General features: G+C 37.5%; 1 protein-coding gene across 1 annotated transcript in view; it reads left to right on the top strand.

Annotated features, from left to right (window-relative positions):
* Nucleotides 1–15250, top strand: part of LOC150089533 (influenza virus NS1A-binding protein homolog) — a 302567-nt gene that overhangs the window by 262386 nt on the left and 24931 nt on the right. Inside the window, exon 11 of the mRNA XM_090390017.1 lies at nucleotides 12173–12346. Within this exon, the coding sequence (XP_090246143.1) occupies nucleotides 12173–12346 (174 nt within the window). The remainder of the gene's footprint in view (nucleotides 1–12172; nucleotides 12347–15250) is intronic.

Here is a 15250-nt window from a genome sequence, read left to right as displayed (position 1 = left end):
GATACATACAAATTAACACGTGAAACAGAAGCCTTTGATCTGTAACCAAGTTACAAAGGAGGTTAGGCAGCCGAAGGCAGATTACGAGAAATCTTTGGCAAGGGATGCAAAGAAAAACAGCAAAGAGTTCTTTACTTATGTAAACTCTAGAAGGAAGGGGATGAATCAGATTGGTCCACTTGATATTGATGGGTCAACTGTTGATGATCCTGCTCAGGTAGCTAACAAACTAAATGAATATTTTGCATCGACATTCACACATGAGGAGTTATTCAGCAAGGGGAATGCCAGAGGTGTATTCAACTCTAGCAGTAAGCTACAGAATCTTGAAATAACTGGGAGTAAAGTGGAGGAGAAACTGTTGAAGATAAACACAAGAAAGGCACCCGGGGTGGATGGGATCTATCCAGTTATATTAAAGGAGGCAGAAAAGGAAGTAAGCAAACCCTTAGCCATAATTATGAGAGCTTCCTTGGACTCAGGGGAGGTACCCACAGACTGGAGATGTGCAAATGTAACCCCAATTCACAAAGGAGGATCAAAGGCTGACACAAGTAATTATAGACCTGTGAGTTTAACTTCTGTTCCAGGAAAATTAATGGAGACACTGGTTAAAGAAGCACTGCAGGATCATCTAGACAAGACTTCAGTTATAGCTCGGACACAGCATGGTTTTGTTAAGGGGAAGTCTTGCCTGACCAATTTGATTGGATACTATGATGTAGTCACAAAAGAACTGGATGCAGGGAATAACTTTGATATTATATACTTGGATCTTAGAAAGGCTTTTGATACTGTTGCACATGGAAGACTGCTGCACAAATTGGAGCAGTGTGACATTGGAGGCAAATTGCTGCTATGAATAAAGGGGCGGTTGAGGGGGAGAAGACAGAGAGTGGTAATCAATGGACACTGCTCATCGTGGACTAATGTTATTAGTGGAGTCCCTTAGGGTTCAGTGTTGGGTCCATTATTGTTTTCTGTATTTATAAATGGTATTGATGATGGTATATCAGGCTTAATGTCCAAGTTTGCAGACGATACGAAGGTTGGCAGGGTTGTCAAGGACACTACTGACACTATGCTGCTGCAACAGGATCTGGAAAGGTTGAGCAGATGGGCTGAGAGGTGGCAAATGAAGTTTAACATTGACAAATGTAAAGTACTACATATGGGAAACAGCAACCCCAGAGCAACGTATCAACTCTGTGGTACTACACTGACAGTGGTAGAGAATGAAAGGGACCTGGGGGTGGTTGTGCAGGCAGATATGAAGTTCTCTGAGCAGTGCAGACGGGCTGCAAGAGTAGCTCATGGTGTATTGTCAATGATATATAGGAATTTTTCTAGCAGGGATAAGGAGATGATTATTCCGTTGTATAAGGCAATGGTCAGGCCACACCCAGAGTACTGTATACAGGTCTGGAGGCCTCATTTCAAGAAGGATGTAGAGCTGCTGGAATGAGTACAGAGAAGGGCAACAAGATTAGTGAATGGAACAAAGGGGTGCTCTTACGAAGAAAGGCTTAAGTTTTGCAAATTACAGTGTCTGGAGACTAGTCACCAGCGAGGTGATCTGATAGAGATGTATAAAGCCTTGAATGGTTTGAGCATGCTCAATGCTGATGGGATTCTTCCTCTTGCTCAGAATAATCACCTGAGAGGGCATAAATTCAATTTGAGGAAAGACAGATGTAGCATAGATGTGAGGAAATTTGCCTTTAGCCAGCGGGTGGTTGGTTGGTGGAACAGACTTCCATCCCTTGTCGTGGAAGGTGATAGCCTAAATAAGTTTAAGGCTCAGCTGGACAGGTATTTCCAACAAACAGAGGGGTGAAGTGGGTTTTTTTTTTTTTTTTTGGCTGATGCTGCATAAGCTTGCTTTCTTGCATCAAATGCCTCTACTAATGTTAATAATGGATGTCACCTGGTCCAACAGCATTAGCCTTCATTAGGGTGATTTGTATTGTGCACTCATGCAGTAAAGATTAGATTATGAGTGTCAAGTGTATGCATCCTTCAGTGGCTTGTTCCATCTACCACCAGGCTATCCGCATTGCTACTGGTGCATTCAGAACATCACCTGTCCAAAGTCTATATGTTGAAGCAAATGAACCATCCTTGTCGCATTGACAGAAACAGTTATCTCTACAATATGCCTTTTAAACTGAACTCCCTACCAGATCACCTACGTGGACATCCATTTTTGAGCCATGATGGGAAAATCTTTATAACACACATCAGACTGCCAATTGCCCATTTGGCATTCGTGTTCAAAAGTTGCTCATTGATCTTAACATCACGGAGTTGCTCAGTCACCAAAACAGCCGTTCCACCCTGCCATGCTCAACAACCAGCATGTGACTTTTCACTTAAGAATGCGATGAAGTCTAATACTCCATCTTCTGTGTACCTTCAGCTCTATTCACAACACCATACAGAACATTGACTTCTTGCCAGTTTACGTTATCCAGTATGGGACATTGTTTTGGTGCATTATAGCCCTAGTTGTTGATGCGCCATTAAAACCCAAACAGCCCTACTCCGGAGCAATATGGCCTTAGTTGCTAATGCTCCTAAAAACCAAATAACAACAACAACCCAACTCAAAACTCTTGCCAGTTTACACAGACGGCTCGAAGTCTGAATCATGTGTGGGATCTGCTGCTGTTTTTCCAGATAATAATACATCTGTGCAGATTCCTCTTGAATGCAGCATATATGCTGCAGAGCTGCATGCTACAGAGTTAGCTCTAGATCACATAAGAAATAGCTGATACCAATATTATATATACAGATTCATTGAGTTCACTACAGGCTTTACCAGTGATGACACACACTGATCATCCAACCCCATCCCAGATTCAGCAGATGATATACACTCTCAATGAAGGTGGATTCGATATCCCCTTCTGTTGGATCACCAGCCACATCGGATTAAAGGAAACAATTTGGCTGACATTGCAACCAAATCAGCAGCCCTGATAAATAATCTTGACTTGTCAGTCCCCTATACAGACTACAGCAAGTAATCTGTAGTAAGTTACGTTTTCTCAATGGCATGATTCGTGGCATCATGAGCTTACAAACAAGCTATATCGGATTAAGCCTCTGATCCATCTCTGGCAGTTTAATCTACATTGTTCTTGCTCGGCTCTGCATAGGACACAGTCATCTCACACATTCCTTTCTGCTGAGGGCTGATGACCCCCCCCCCCCACGTGCAAACAATGTGATACTGTTTTACCATTAAATATATTTTATCTGACTGCACCAGTTTTGAAATGCTTGTTTTACTGCATTTTACCATCTGAGTGAGCCATATACACTCAGTCAGATTTTAGCTAACAATGACAATGTGTCAGCTGTTTTTAGATTTTTAAAATTAATAAGCTTTTTTTCTTATATTTAAATGTAATTTTATACCTTTTTACATATTTATATTTGTACTCATTTTTACATAGTGACCTTTATTAATCAGGTCGCTGAAATATCAATAGTTATCTTTTATGGGATGTGTTTTTGGACATTTTAACCCTAGCTGCTGATGTGCCATTAAAACTCAAACCAACCACCCAACCAATCATCCTTGCCTATGCTGCTTGGAGAATTTCATGTCCCACCATTTAATTCCCAAATCCATTTCTTCCTGAACTGTTTTTAATTCAATCCCACCATATGTATAAGTTATTTTGTCATTGCTGTTCCATCACTCAAATGATAATATTACTAAGTATAAGTCCTTGCGTTTTGCTGCATTAAAACGTAGCTGCCACATTTCTAAAGTCTGAAATCTAAGTCATCCTGGAGCAGCTTTGTTTAGTGCTGATCATTAACTACCCTACCAATCTGACATCTGCAAATTTTGACATCAACCCCCCATCCATTCGTTGATGCCATTTTAGAAAATCAGAAATAGTTGTCCCAATACTGATCCAGGTAACATAAGAAGTGGGGAACCCCACTTCATATGTTAGCCACATCTGAAGAATAACTATTAATCACCATCTGTCTCCTATTCTGCAGCCACCCTGTAATCCATCTATACATTTTTGCTGTGATTTCAACTTGTTTCAGCTTATAAAGTAACCTCTCATGTGAGACACAGTTGACTGCATTGGTGAAATCAACTAAACAACGATGACATTATTTCCTACATCCAGCTCATGAGTGACTCCATCAAAATAGCTAACCACATTGGTTAAACATGATTTTCCCTTTATGAAAACATCTGTGTTTTCTTCAGAATTCCATTTCTGCATTCTTGATCATTGCTTCCATGGTTTCCCCTACCACTGAAATTAGAATAACCAAACAGTAACTACTGACTCTGCTCCAATCCAAGGGACTCTCTCATGAGTCCAGTGATGCCCTCATAATTAACTTTAATGGTTCAATGCACTCTTTCCAGCGCCTCCGTAGCCAGGTGGGAAGGAGCAGCAGTGTGTAGCACACGCTTCTTGATTAGACCGGGGTTCGAGCCCGTCACCACGAAATACGGAGGATGCGGAAAGGTCAGGGAATGACCACTGCATATTCCCGGAGCAATATGGCCTTAGTTGCTAATGTTTCTAAAAACCAAATAACAAACAAACAACAGCACTCTTTCCACCTCCCCCAAAATTACCCCATAATTTTTTGGGGGGGGAAGGCTGGGTAGCTTTTCTAATAAATAGTCAAAACTTTCAGTGGCCGAAAGCATGAAATTTCAAGTAATTTCGGGCTTTCCAGCTTTAGTTACACATTTTCTCTATGACATGAAGGGTACTATTACAGATTATTTTTAGTTTCTAGGCTTCAGTACTTTCCTTGTTCTACCAGTTTTTCTCGTAGTATTCTATTTCACAGATTGCTGGTTACATTTAGGTTTTTTTCTCTCTGATATCTGTATTTCTCTTTTGATTGAGTATTATTAGTAAGAGATTTGAAAAGTAGATGATCAGTGCTTAAAATACTGCATGCCTCTTTCAACTGAGAAGACAGCACATAGAGCATGAATATTAGAATTATGGTATACCTTTGAACCTATAGTCACAGAAGCCCGAACATTAGCATTAGTTGAGGCATATGATGCAAGAAAACAAGCTTATAGAGCATCAACCAAAAAAAAAAAACAAAAAACCTTCCCATTTCACCCATCCAGTCACTCTAAATATTTGTCTAGTTAAGCCTTAAATTTATTTAAGCTATCAACTTCCACAACAACAGATGCAAGTCTGTTCCAGCAATCAAGTACCTGCTGGCTAAAGGCAAACTTCCACACATCTATTCTACAACTGTCTTTCCTCAATTTGAATCTATGCTCACTCAGATTCTTAACCTGAGCAAGCGGAATATCCCATCAGCATTGAGCCTGCTCAAACCATTCAAGGCCTTGTACACCTCAGTCAGATCACCTTGCAGGTGCCTAGTCTCCAGATGCTGCAACTTACAGAATTTAAGCCTCTTCTGGTAAGAGGACCCCCATTGTTCCTCTCACCAATCTTGTTGCCCTTCTCTGTATTCGTTCTAGCAACTCTACATCCTTCCTAAAATGAGGCCTCCAGACCTGTACGCAGTACTCAAGGTGTGGCCGGGCCATTGCCTTATACCAGTGGTTCCCAAACTACTGAGATCTACGGACCCCTTCAAAAAAATGAAAAAAAAAAGTTTATGGACCCCTTCAGAAATGAAAAGATGTTCGCGGACCCCCTATACATATAAGTGCCAGCAACTAGCAGGGTGAGGAAAGTAAAAAAAGAAGTGTAGTAGATTTATGAAAGGTGAAAGAATGTTAAAATCCTAGAGGTTATGATAAATTAAGAAAAATTATTGGCTGAATTACCAAGCCAATATAAAGTGGGGGAACTGTAAAGAAAATTAGTACATAATGCAAATAAAATGGAAATTAAATTGAAAATGTTATAGCTGTCATCAGATATGGGGGAACATACTTAGAAAATGGTCAAATATAGGTAATGCAAATATGCATGATCTGATGTCAGCAGAAATAATCATTGATACATGATCAGGTATCAATATCTGCCTGACTAGGTCTTAACCAGTTTAAATTCTTTTAAGTAGGCCCAATTAAAAATTCTAAATGGGAAGCATTCAGGGAAATAATCATAGAGGGTACTAAGATTTTTATACCAAAATATTGTGCAGGGTTTAGAACCAAATGTCAGATGAACTAATGAGATTAGTGGCAGAGAAGAAATCAGGGTATGTAGAAACCTACAATAAGTTCAAACTAGTCCATGATCAAGTCACTGAGAGGGGGTTAAGCAAACTAAGTGTTTGAGGAATTTCACTCTTTCTCAATTAACACACACACAAGGCGACAAACTTAAATTTAAAATGGAAGGCTACAGGATAATATACAAAAAATTTGCTTTCAACCGATGATTAATTGATTATTGGTATAAACTGCCATCTAGTGTCATGGAAACAGGTAGTTTGAATAAATTTAAGGAAGAATTATGCATATTATTATAGGGGATAGACAGACGAGGTGGGAAAGTGTGTGTGTGTGCATTTTTTTTTTTTTTTTTTTTTGACTGATGCTGTATAGGCTTACTTCCTTACGTCATTTTCCAATACTACTGCTAATAATAATAATGTACCATAATTTCAATTCATTATGGAGTTAGGATATACCATTATTTCTCATATTATTAGTTTTTTTACTGTAACATTCTTTTCTGTTAACATGTTTGCTGAGTGCTTTTCCAGTGATCTGTTTGACCCAGAATTGAGTCAATGTGGATTGGGGAGGGCAAAGGCATTTTTGGCTTTCTTCTCACTATGGCTGAATTAGTCAGCTGATAGTGAAGCTTACTTGACAAAAATATCCAGTTTTCTTCCATCAACTTGCAGAACAATAGTCGTAAAGTTAGGTGGTTCCCCCTCCATATGGATTCAAAATCCTATGACATGTGCATCATGACACAATTAACATGATAACCTTTTCAGCAGTATGCACAGCATGCTTACTACTGAAAAGGTTGTGCGTACTGTTGCCTGCTTCAAACATTACGAGATGACGATTCATATGTTATTCCTTTAACTTATGAATTGTCTTAAAATTTTGCAACTACTTGTAGATACACAGTTTATATAAGACAATTCAAAAAAAGGCTGCACTTGTTGATTCGCCAGGTGGGAAGGAGCAGCAGTGCGTAGCACACGCTTCTTGATTAGACCGGGGTTCGAGCCCGTCACCACGAAATACGGAGGATGCGGAAAGGTCAGGGAATGACCACCGCATATTCCTGGAGCAATATGGCCTTAGTTGCTAATGCTCCTAAAAACCAAAATAACAACAAACTTGTTGATTCATTTGAATGATTTTGGCATACAAAAGCCAAGATTGAAGAATTTCTGTGAAATGCACATCCAGAATTTGATAAAACTGAATCAGTTAATGCATAAATAGATTAGTAATATTGTTGCATCAAAAAAATGACAGCGGATTTTATTTATGGATTTTTTTTTTTACAATTTTTCTTTTAAATTGCGATTTGATTTTTGACAATTTTCCACTAGTAATGTCAAAATAAGAACATGTTAGTATTTTATTTTGAAATACAGGTAACCCACGTATAACACAGTAGTTAGGTTCCTATAAAATGTCGTGTTGTGTGAAACTGTGTTATATGGGACTAAGAAAAAATACAAAAAGGGGGGTTACCTTTCAAAAGCTAACAAAAATACAACGTTCTAGATTTCGTGTATCTTCTGCTTTCTTTAAAAAATTAGTAATCTGGGTTTGTTTGCTTTTGCTTGATAAATCTTTGTGAATTTCGTGGTATGGAACAAAGCATTTTTGAAGCTCTCTTTTGAATTTTGGGCTCCTTTTATTCAAGAATCTGAATTAAAAAAATAAGATTCTAATTGCTCACTAACTTTATGCCTTCCCGTATACTTTTTAGTGTAAAATTTGGAAGTTAAGAATTTTCATCTCTGCTTATCATCCTCTGAATTGATTTGATTTTACCTCCGATGCAATTTCCACCAAATCCACTTCGCCAGCCTATTTTTCTACCTGTAATTCTTGAACATCTTCAGTAGTCATATCTTTTTTAATTTTTTTAGGAGCATCAGCGGCTAAGGCCATGTTATTCTGTATGTATTGTCTATAAATTGCGTGTGTCCCGAGGTAGATTTTCTGTTTTGCTGCACAAAAAAAACCGAGTTTCCGGGAGAAAAAAACGTGGTACCCTCACCTGAGCCGACAAACTCAGCCATGTTGTGAAAAAGACCCATAAAAATTCCTCCTGTCTTTGATGGTTTTAAACTCAGGTCTTTTCCACCTAGTGTGGGGAGGAGGGCAATTCTGTCAACTATGGTACCCACAAAGGCTTCAGTAGTCATATCATCAAAACATAGCAAGTAGGGCTTACAATACTGGTCAAAATCTTAATACCGTATTTTGGTATTTTTAATTTATGAAACCGGGATACCAGTATTCCAAAAAAAAATTTTTTGCAATAAATTTTGATGACAATTAGGTGCAATAATAAAGTAAGGAAAAAAACAATTACTTGAATTCATGTTTTAAATCAAACTTTTATTACAATAATAAATATTCTAGCAAAAATTATTAAACATACTAAAAAAAAAAAAATAAGCATTCACACTACCTGTCTGAATAAAGTGAGTTCTTAAGAAACTCAATAATGTTACCATTTAAACTGGATCTAATTTTGGTACATATTTAATTAGCGGCAGAAAATGTCCTTTTGGAATTTGTGCTGGTTGGTGCTCTGTACTGAGATAGTCGTAGACGAGTTGCAGTTTAATTTCCCCTTTATTCCCTCATCTTCAAAAAATCTTATTTCCTTTTAATCAAAAATAAAAAATTCCTTTTTGACTTTTTATGGCACTACATCCATATTAACGAAGGGACATGGTTAAGCTTGGTGAGGAAACCAAATCTAAGTTGGGGGGGGGGGTATTTATTTATTTTTATAATCCCTGTACCTTAATATCGCCATCAGTGGCCATTGCTATGATTTTCGTACAGCAGCTCCCCCCAAGCACTAAGCCCCCCCCCCACAAGCTACCTGACTGTATTAAAAAATGAAAATTTCCAGGAGCTGAGGGATAGTCCCCTCCCCACACACACAAGTATATATATTATATATCGTGTATATATTATATGTGAGCTGTCAGTTTCTCAAGAGCAATGACACAAATATAAAACAAAAGTCATTTTATCATACAAATCTACTTACAATACATAACTGGTGTTCATTTACATCTAATCTATTCATTTTTCTCATTTAATCTGTTAATAGTTTGGTGCTATCGTTTCCATAAAATTTCTTTCAATTAACAATCTCAACTCTCACTACAGCTTCAAACGCTAAACTAATTCAATCTTAATCACCAATATCAATTCTCTTCACAATAGCAATCCATAAGTCACTAACTTAATGCTAACAATTCCATGTAATCTCTCTTAATTTAGCAGTATCAATTTTCTTTACAACTTCAACCAATAAACCAACTCAATACTGAACATTTCTTTATTTCTCGTGTTTCTTCAACCTTACTCTAAAATAATCTCCCACTTTACCTAAGTACCATTTCCAAAACAACACAGTTCAGAGGACTTACCTTCCTTCTCTTTCATGGTGGAATTCCTTTGTGTGGGTTCCTTCCATGGAGTGGGATGATGTCTCTCTCTCTTCTTAGTTGAACTCTGCACCTGTATAGCTCTTTCAATACTGTCTTATTTCGGGATTTTGAGAACAGTTCTCTGTTAATACTGAAGGAAATTACCACAGTAGTAGTAGAAGCCAGGTCTGAATGGCGTGTTATTCAACTTTCGGATTAACTTCTAGCATAGGAACATGCCCTGGCCAAACCCTTCACTATATAGCTGGACCCAAACTGAATCCAAAACTACCACTGGAAGTCTGCAACCCCTTCAAACAACAACCACAAACCCCTCTTTTGGTGCAAGCACCTTATTTATTGCCTCCTCATTTATTTATTTATTGAATTGATTGCAAGTTACAATCGCCCCTTGTACTACTTTTTTATATACAAGCTTATGTGCAAACCCCAGAAGGGTTTGCACGCATTTACGTATCTCCCCCTATTTAATTTAAACCTGACCCAAATGTTATTCTTTAAACTCACTCTTCTTCCTTTGGTGGGAAAACAGAATATTTTTCCCACACAACGAAAAGCTTTCATCTTTTACCTCAAGATCACCTGTTCACAATACCTTTAAACTGCTCCATACCGACACCCTTTCCCAAAATGCACTAAGTGTCGCATCCTCAAGTAGCGGTGTAATAGAGGGAATGAACTATTGTTCAGAAGCTTTTAATTATAACCCTTCTGCACCTGCCATACTATTGTTCACCATATTCCTTAATTGCACTATCAGGCTTACTGCCACTAATGGAAATATTTCTGTAATGACGTTTTCGTTATTCCTTAAGTGCTTTACTTCCACACACACTATACTCACTAAGAGAAATATATTTGTAAGATTTTGTCTTACAGTTTCATGATGTTTTCAGGTTTCCGTTGCATTTGTACTTGTATGACTCATTTGCAAATTCAGTAGCATTAATGATTTATTGTTGTCGATTTTATAACCTTTACGTGAATAAATCATGGATAATTATTTTTTTAAATTAGTACCGAAAAACCGGTATTTTTGTATCAATCTGGGATTTGAATACTGGAAAAAAAATTACCAGGATCATGGAATCTCAGTATTGTAAGCCCTAGTAGCAAGTTCTACTATTGCACCGATTCTGTTTCTGCCAGTTCAATCATATTTCCTGAATGAACTGACTCTGGCCATACATTTTTCCAACATGTACCTGTTGGCAGTTTTACTTCTTTCAGTGATAAAGCTATGATTCTGATACAGTCCACAATTGAGAAATGTTTCCATACCTCCATTACTTCAACAGATTCAGAATCAATTTTAACCAAAATCCATTGTAATGATTTTCTGATGTAATGAGCTTTAAAGGCGGATATAATGCCTTGATCTAATGGCTGAATAAAAGAAGTTGTATTAACCGAGTACAATTGTGGTGTTAGGAACATAACTTCAACGTTTGGATGACTAAATCTTTTGGATGGCCTGGTGTGCTATCCAATAGAAATAAAACTTTGAAATCTAGATTTTTCCACAAGTTCAATAGCACAAAATGTAACATGGGGATTTCCCATAAAATACAGGGATTTCTCTTTTTTTTTTCTTTTTTTTTTTTTTTTTTTTGACTAGTGAGTCAACAGGGGAGATTCAAAAAGAGAAGAAATGTTGAAAAATTACATCAAACATAATAGCTGGGTTTCCCCCCACACGAAAGCTCAAAAATACCCTGTTATGCAAGGTTTACCGAAATTCTCTAACCATGTTATATAAGTACCACGTTGTGCAAGGATTGCCACAATTTATCAATTGTGTTAGTGCGAAACCATGTTGTAGAAGTACCATGTTATATGGGGGTTGCCTGTATTTATATTCAGAGTTTTCATTTTAAAAAAATTAAATATTGTTGAAGGCAAATTAAGCTTATTGTGTAAGTTTGCAGATGATACAAAGGTTGGCAGGGTGGTTAATGACAGGAATCAAACATTCAAAAAACTCCAGGAAAAAATTCACTACAGAGCCCACTACTATGAAAATTCACTGCTGAAAGGGTTAAATAAATGTTATACATAGATAGTTCAACCTTGGTATTTAGTCTAGAGGTACTAAGGAACCAATTTTCCTATATGCATCACTTCTCGAAGGCCTTATAAGACATAGTTTGGGTAGCCAACATATTTTTTTTTACCTTTGTTAATTTTAATCCAGATTTATTCAAAGTTTTGTAACTTTCTTTGAGCATTAATTAGCATAAGCTTGCTGCCAAAGAATATAATATATATTTTGTTATTTGTGCATTCCTTAAATATTAAAGTTTTTACTAGACTTATTAATGTGAAGTATTAAATTTCACATTAATGGATTTTTGTCCTAGACATATTACAAGTCTAATAAAAAAAAAAAAAAAAAAGTAGGTTTGCATATATACCATCTAGGAAAAGTTTTATGATGATAATAATAATAAAATGATCACCAACATTAAAAATCAAACAGACGTTAAGTCCTCTAACTTTTGTTCATTTCATTTAAACTTTTTTCTGAATTTTATATTTTTAATTTTAGGACGTTACCAGGTAGGAGTTGCTTCTTTAAATGGAGAGTTATATGCTGTTGGTGGCTGTGACTCATGGAGTTGTCTGAACTCTGTGGAGAAATATAACCCAAATACTGATACTTGGATTATGATAGCATCACTTCACACATCAAGGAGGGGCTGTGGAGTGGCAGTCTACAATGGTAGGATATCTCTTGTGAATAGTTTATTAATCCCTTGATGAATACATATTATATATATGCTTTTCACTTGTGGTCTCTCTCTCTCACACACACACACACACACACACACAAACACATTTTTTTCAGAGTTGTTTCAAATCGTGTACCTAAATTAACTTACCAAAATAGCTTTGAAAATCGGAGGAGATTTACCTGTTTTCTGTGGTTGAAAAAGCTAAAATTGGGAAAGTTTTTTCTAAAATTCATATCCAAAAGTTAATGAAATGCAATCAAGTGATATATAAATAGATATTACTCATCATTTTTATCAGCATGGCCCAAATTTGTAGGTAGAAGGAATATCTTTTGCAGAGAGTGTATTCATTTAAACAAAGGTGGTGCAAGGATTTTTGTTGGTATGTTTAATGATACCTTAAGGGTTCATGGAAACTGCTAGTTAGGGCAGGAGAAAAGTAATGTAGATCCATTCTTATCTCATGATATGGGTCAAAGAAATGCCTGCACTCACCTCAAGAATTCTTGTTTGTTGCCACAACAGCCAATGTTGGCAAGATGCTCTGAGGATAGCAATGTTTCAAATGAGGAGGAAGATAGAGCTTGGGATGCAAACATAAATAACTTAAAGGAGTGTGGCAGGGTAGTAAATTATAGAAAATTACTTGGTCTCAACTGTGCGTACAGTAATTTCAGGAGTGTTGTCAATAAAATGGCCAAATTTGAACTCTCCTGGTTATCACAAATAATGCTACCATAATAGGGCTAACAGAAGTGTGGTGCCACTTGGAAATTGAGGATGATGAGTTCCACTATGGTGTGTATAATGCATTTAGGAAAGATATGGATAACCCAGCTGATGTTGTGAATGAATTGAATAGGTACTTTGCATTGGTCTTTACTGATGAAAGGCCCTTCATGCTGAGAAGAGGCTGAGACATATAAAATTAAGGATGTCATAATTACAGATGATTGTTTATTAAAAAACTTTTGAGCGTAAAGGCAAGTAAGGGGCTCCCAGAGATGATGACATATACCCTGTAGTTTTTAGGGAGAGAGCAAGGGAGTGTATTTAACCATTGAGGTTAATTATGGGGGGGTATCTTGGGACTCAAGAGGATGTTCCTTTGGATTGGAGAAGCACCAGTGTATCACCAATACATAAAGGCGGTTCTAAGAGTGAAGTTGGTAAGTACAGACTGGTTAGTCTAACTTGAGTGGTAGGAAAAATCTTAGAGGCAGTGAATAAGAGTGCAATCCAGGGACATTTGGATAGATATGGCATTCTGAAGGACACACACAACATGTCTTTGTTAAGTGAAAATCATGTTTAACTAACTTAGTAGGCATTTTGACACAGTTACTCTTGAGCTGGATTTAGGGAACAATTTCAACAGTTTATTTGGATTTTAGTAAAGCATTTGACTGAGTCCCTCATGAGAGGTTGCTGTTAAGATTCTAAGGTGGGTTGCAGGGCAGAAGGTTGTGATTAATGGATAATCTACAGATTGGTTTAATGTCGGGAATGGGGTCCCTCAAGGATCAGTTCTTGCACCACTGTTTTTTCTCATTTTCATAAATGACATCAACAAAGGGATAGAAGGTGGGATATCAAAATTTGCAGATGATATAAAGATTGGTAGAATCATTAATGATCAGTGCTAAGCAGCACTCCTTCAGAATGATTTGAACAGACTTCAAAGTTGGCCAGAGAAGTGGCAGCTATGTTTTAATGCTGGTAAATGCAAGGTCTTACACTTGGGGAATAGCAATCCCCAAATAAGTTATACACTTGGTGGGGTTGAGTTAAAAACAGTGGAGGAGGAAAGGGATCTGGAAGTTACAATACCGGCATATATGAAGTTTTCTGAACAGTGTAAACAGGCAGCCAGGAAAGCCCCTGGTGTTCTATCGATGATTTATCAAATGTTATCCTGTAGAGATAGGGAGGTCATAATCCCACTGTAAAGCAAGAATACATTGGAACATTGGAATGTCTGGGATAAAGGATAGATTACACAAGAACTTTTCCCAGATATAAGAAATGCAGCCTCAATAAAGTTTAAATGGTTTGCACCAAACTTACAAGCTGTGTTCTTATTGACTCACAGTTGTATATAATGTCTTAGTGACATTATGTACAACTGTGAGGAGTATAGCAATCTAAGGGTTGAATTGGTATCTCAGGTGAGTAATTCTTAATCGTATGGCAGAAGGCTGTGAGGCGATTGGCTTTCCAGGCCTTTGTAACTGCTATATTTGTTAGGTAGAAGAGACTTCTGCATCTGGATTGGTAATGCAGTATAGTGTAGTGTAGTGCTGGATTACCTAGAGTTCTGTGCAAGTTGTTCTGAATGGCATTGTGATGGTCTGGGGCTGATTTTGGATGATTTGGCCAGGGACCATTGGCTGTTTTGGACAAAACTGTGAATGCTGAGGTCTAGGTGTTCTGGGCAATATGGGTTACCTACATTGGGGCAGCATATTGAAGAAGGCCCATACCTGTATCAGCAGGACAGTGCTCTTTGTCATGCATTTTGTGTTGTGACAGACTGGTTTGAGGATATGAGCCTCAGAAAATTGAACTGGCCAACTCAGAGCCATGACCTCAATCTTGTAGAGAATTATTGGAAAAAATATTGGAGGTCATTTACAAAAAATTGGTGCAGATTGTTCCAAAGAGACTGTTAGAAAGGATTAAGATTTCAGCAAAGCTTATTAGTTTTCCTGTAAATGAAGGTTATTTGTACATATGCAAGTGTCCAAATATTAATGGTAGGGCAGTGTATATATTTTGATCCCTCGATGTGGTTAGGGGACCTCACAGTGATGCTGCTGGACTTCCACATTAGCATCACTGGGATCCATTGCCTATACCTTGGTTCCAGGATTACATCATTGGAATCCAGC

The sequence above is a fragment of the Mastigoproctus giganteus genome, chromosome 2, assembly GCF_048544385.1.
Source record: "Mastigoproctus giganteus isolate SK-2022 chromosome 2, ASM4854438v1, whole genome shotgun sequence".
Taxonomy (NCBI): domain Eukaryota; kingdom Metazoa; phylum Arthropoda; class Arachnida; order Uropygi; family Thelyphonidae; genus Mastigoproctus; species Mastigoproctus giganteus.
This window is presented reverse-complemented; position numbering and strand designations above follow the sequence as displayed.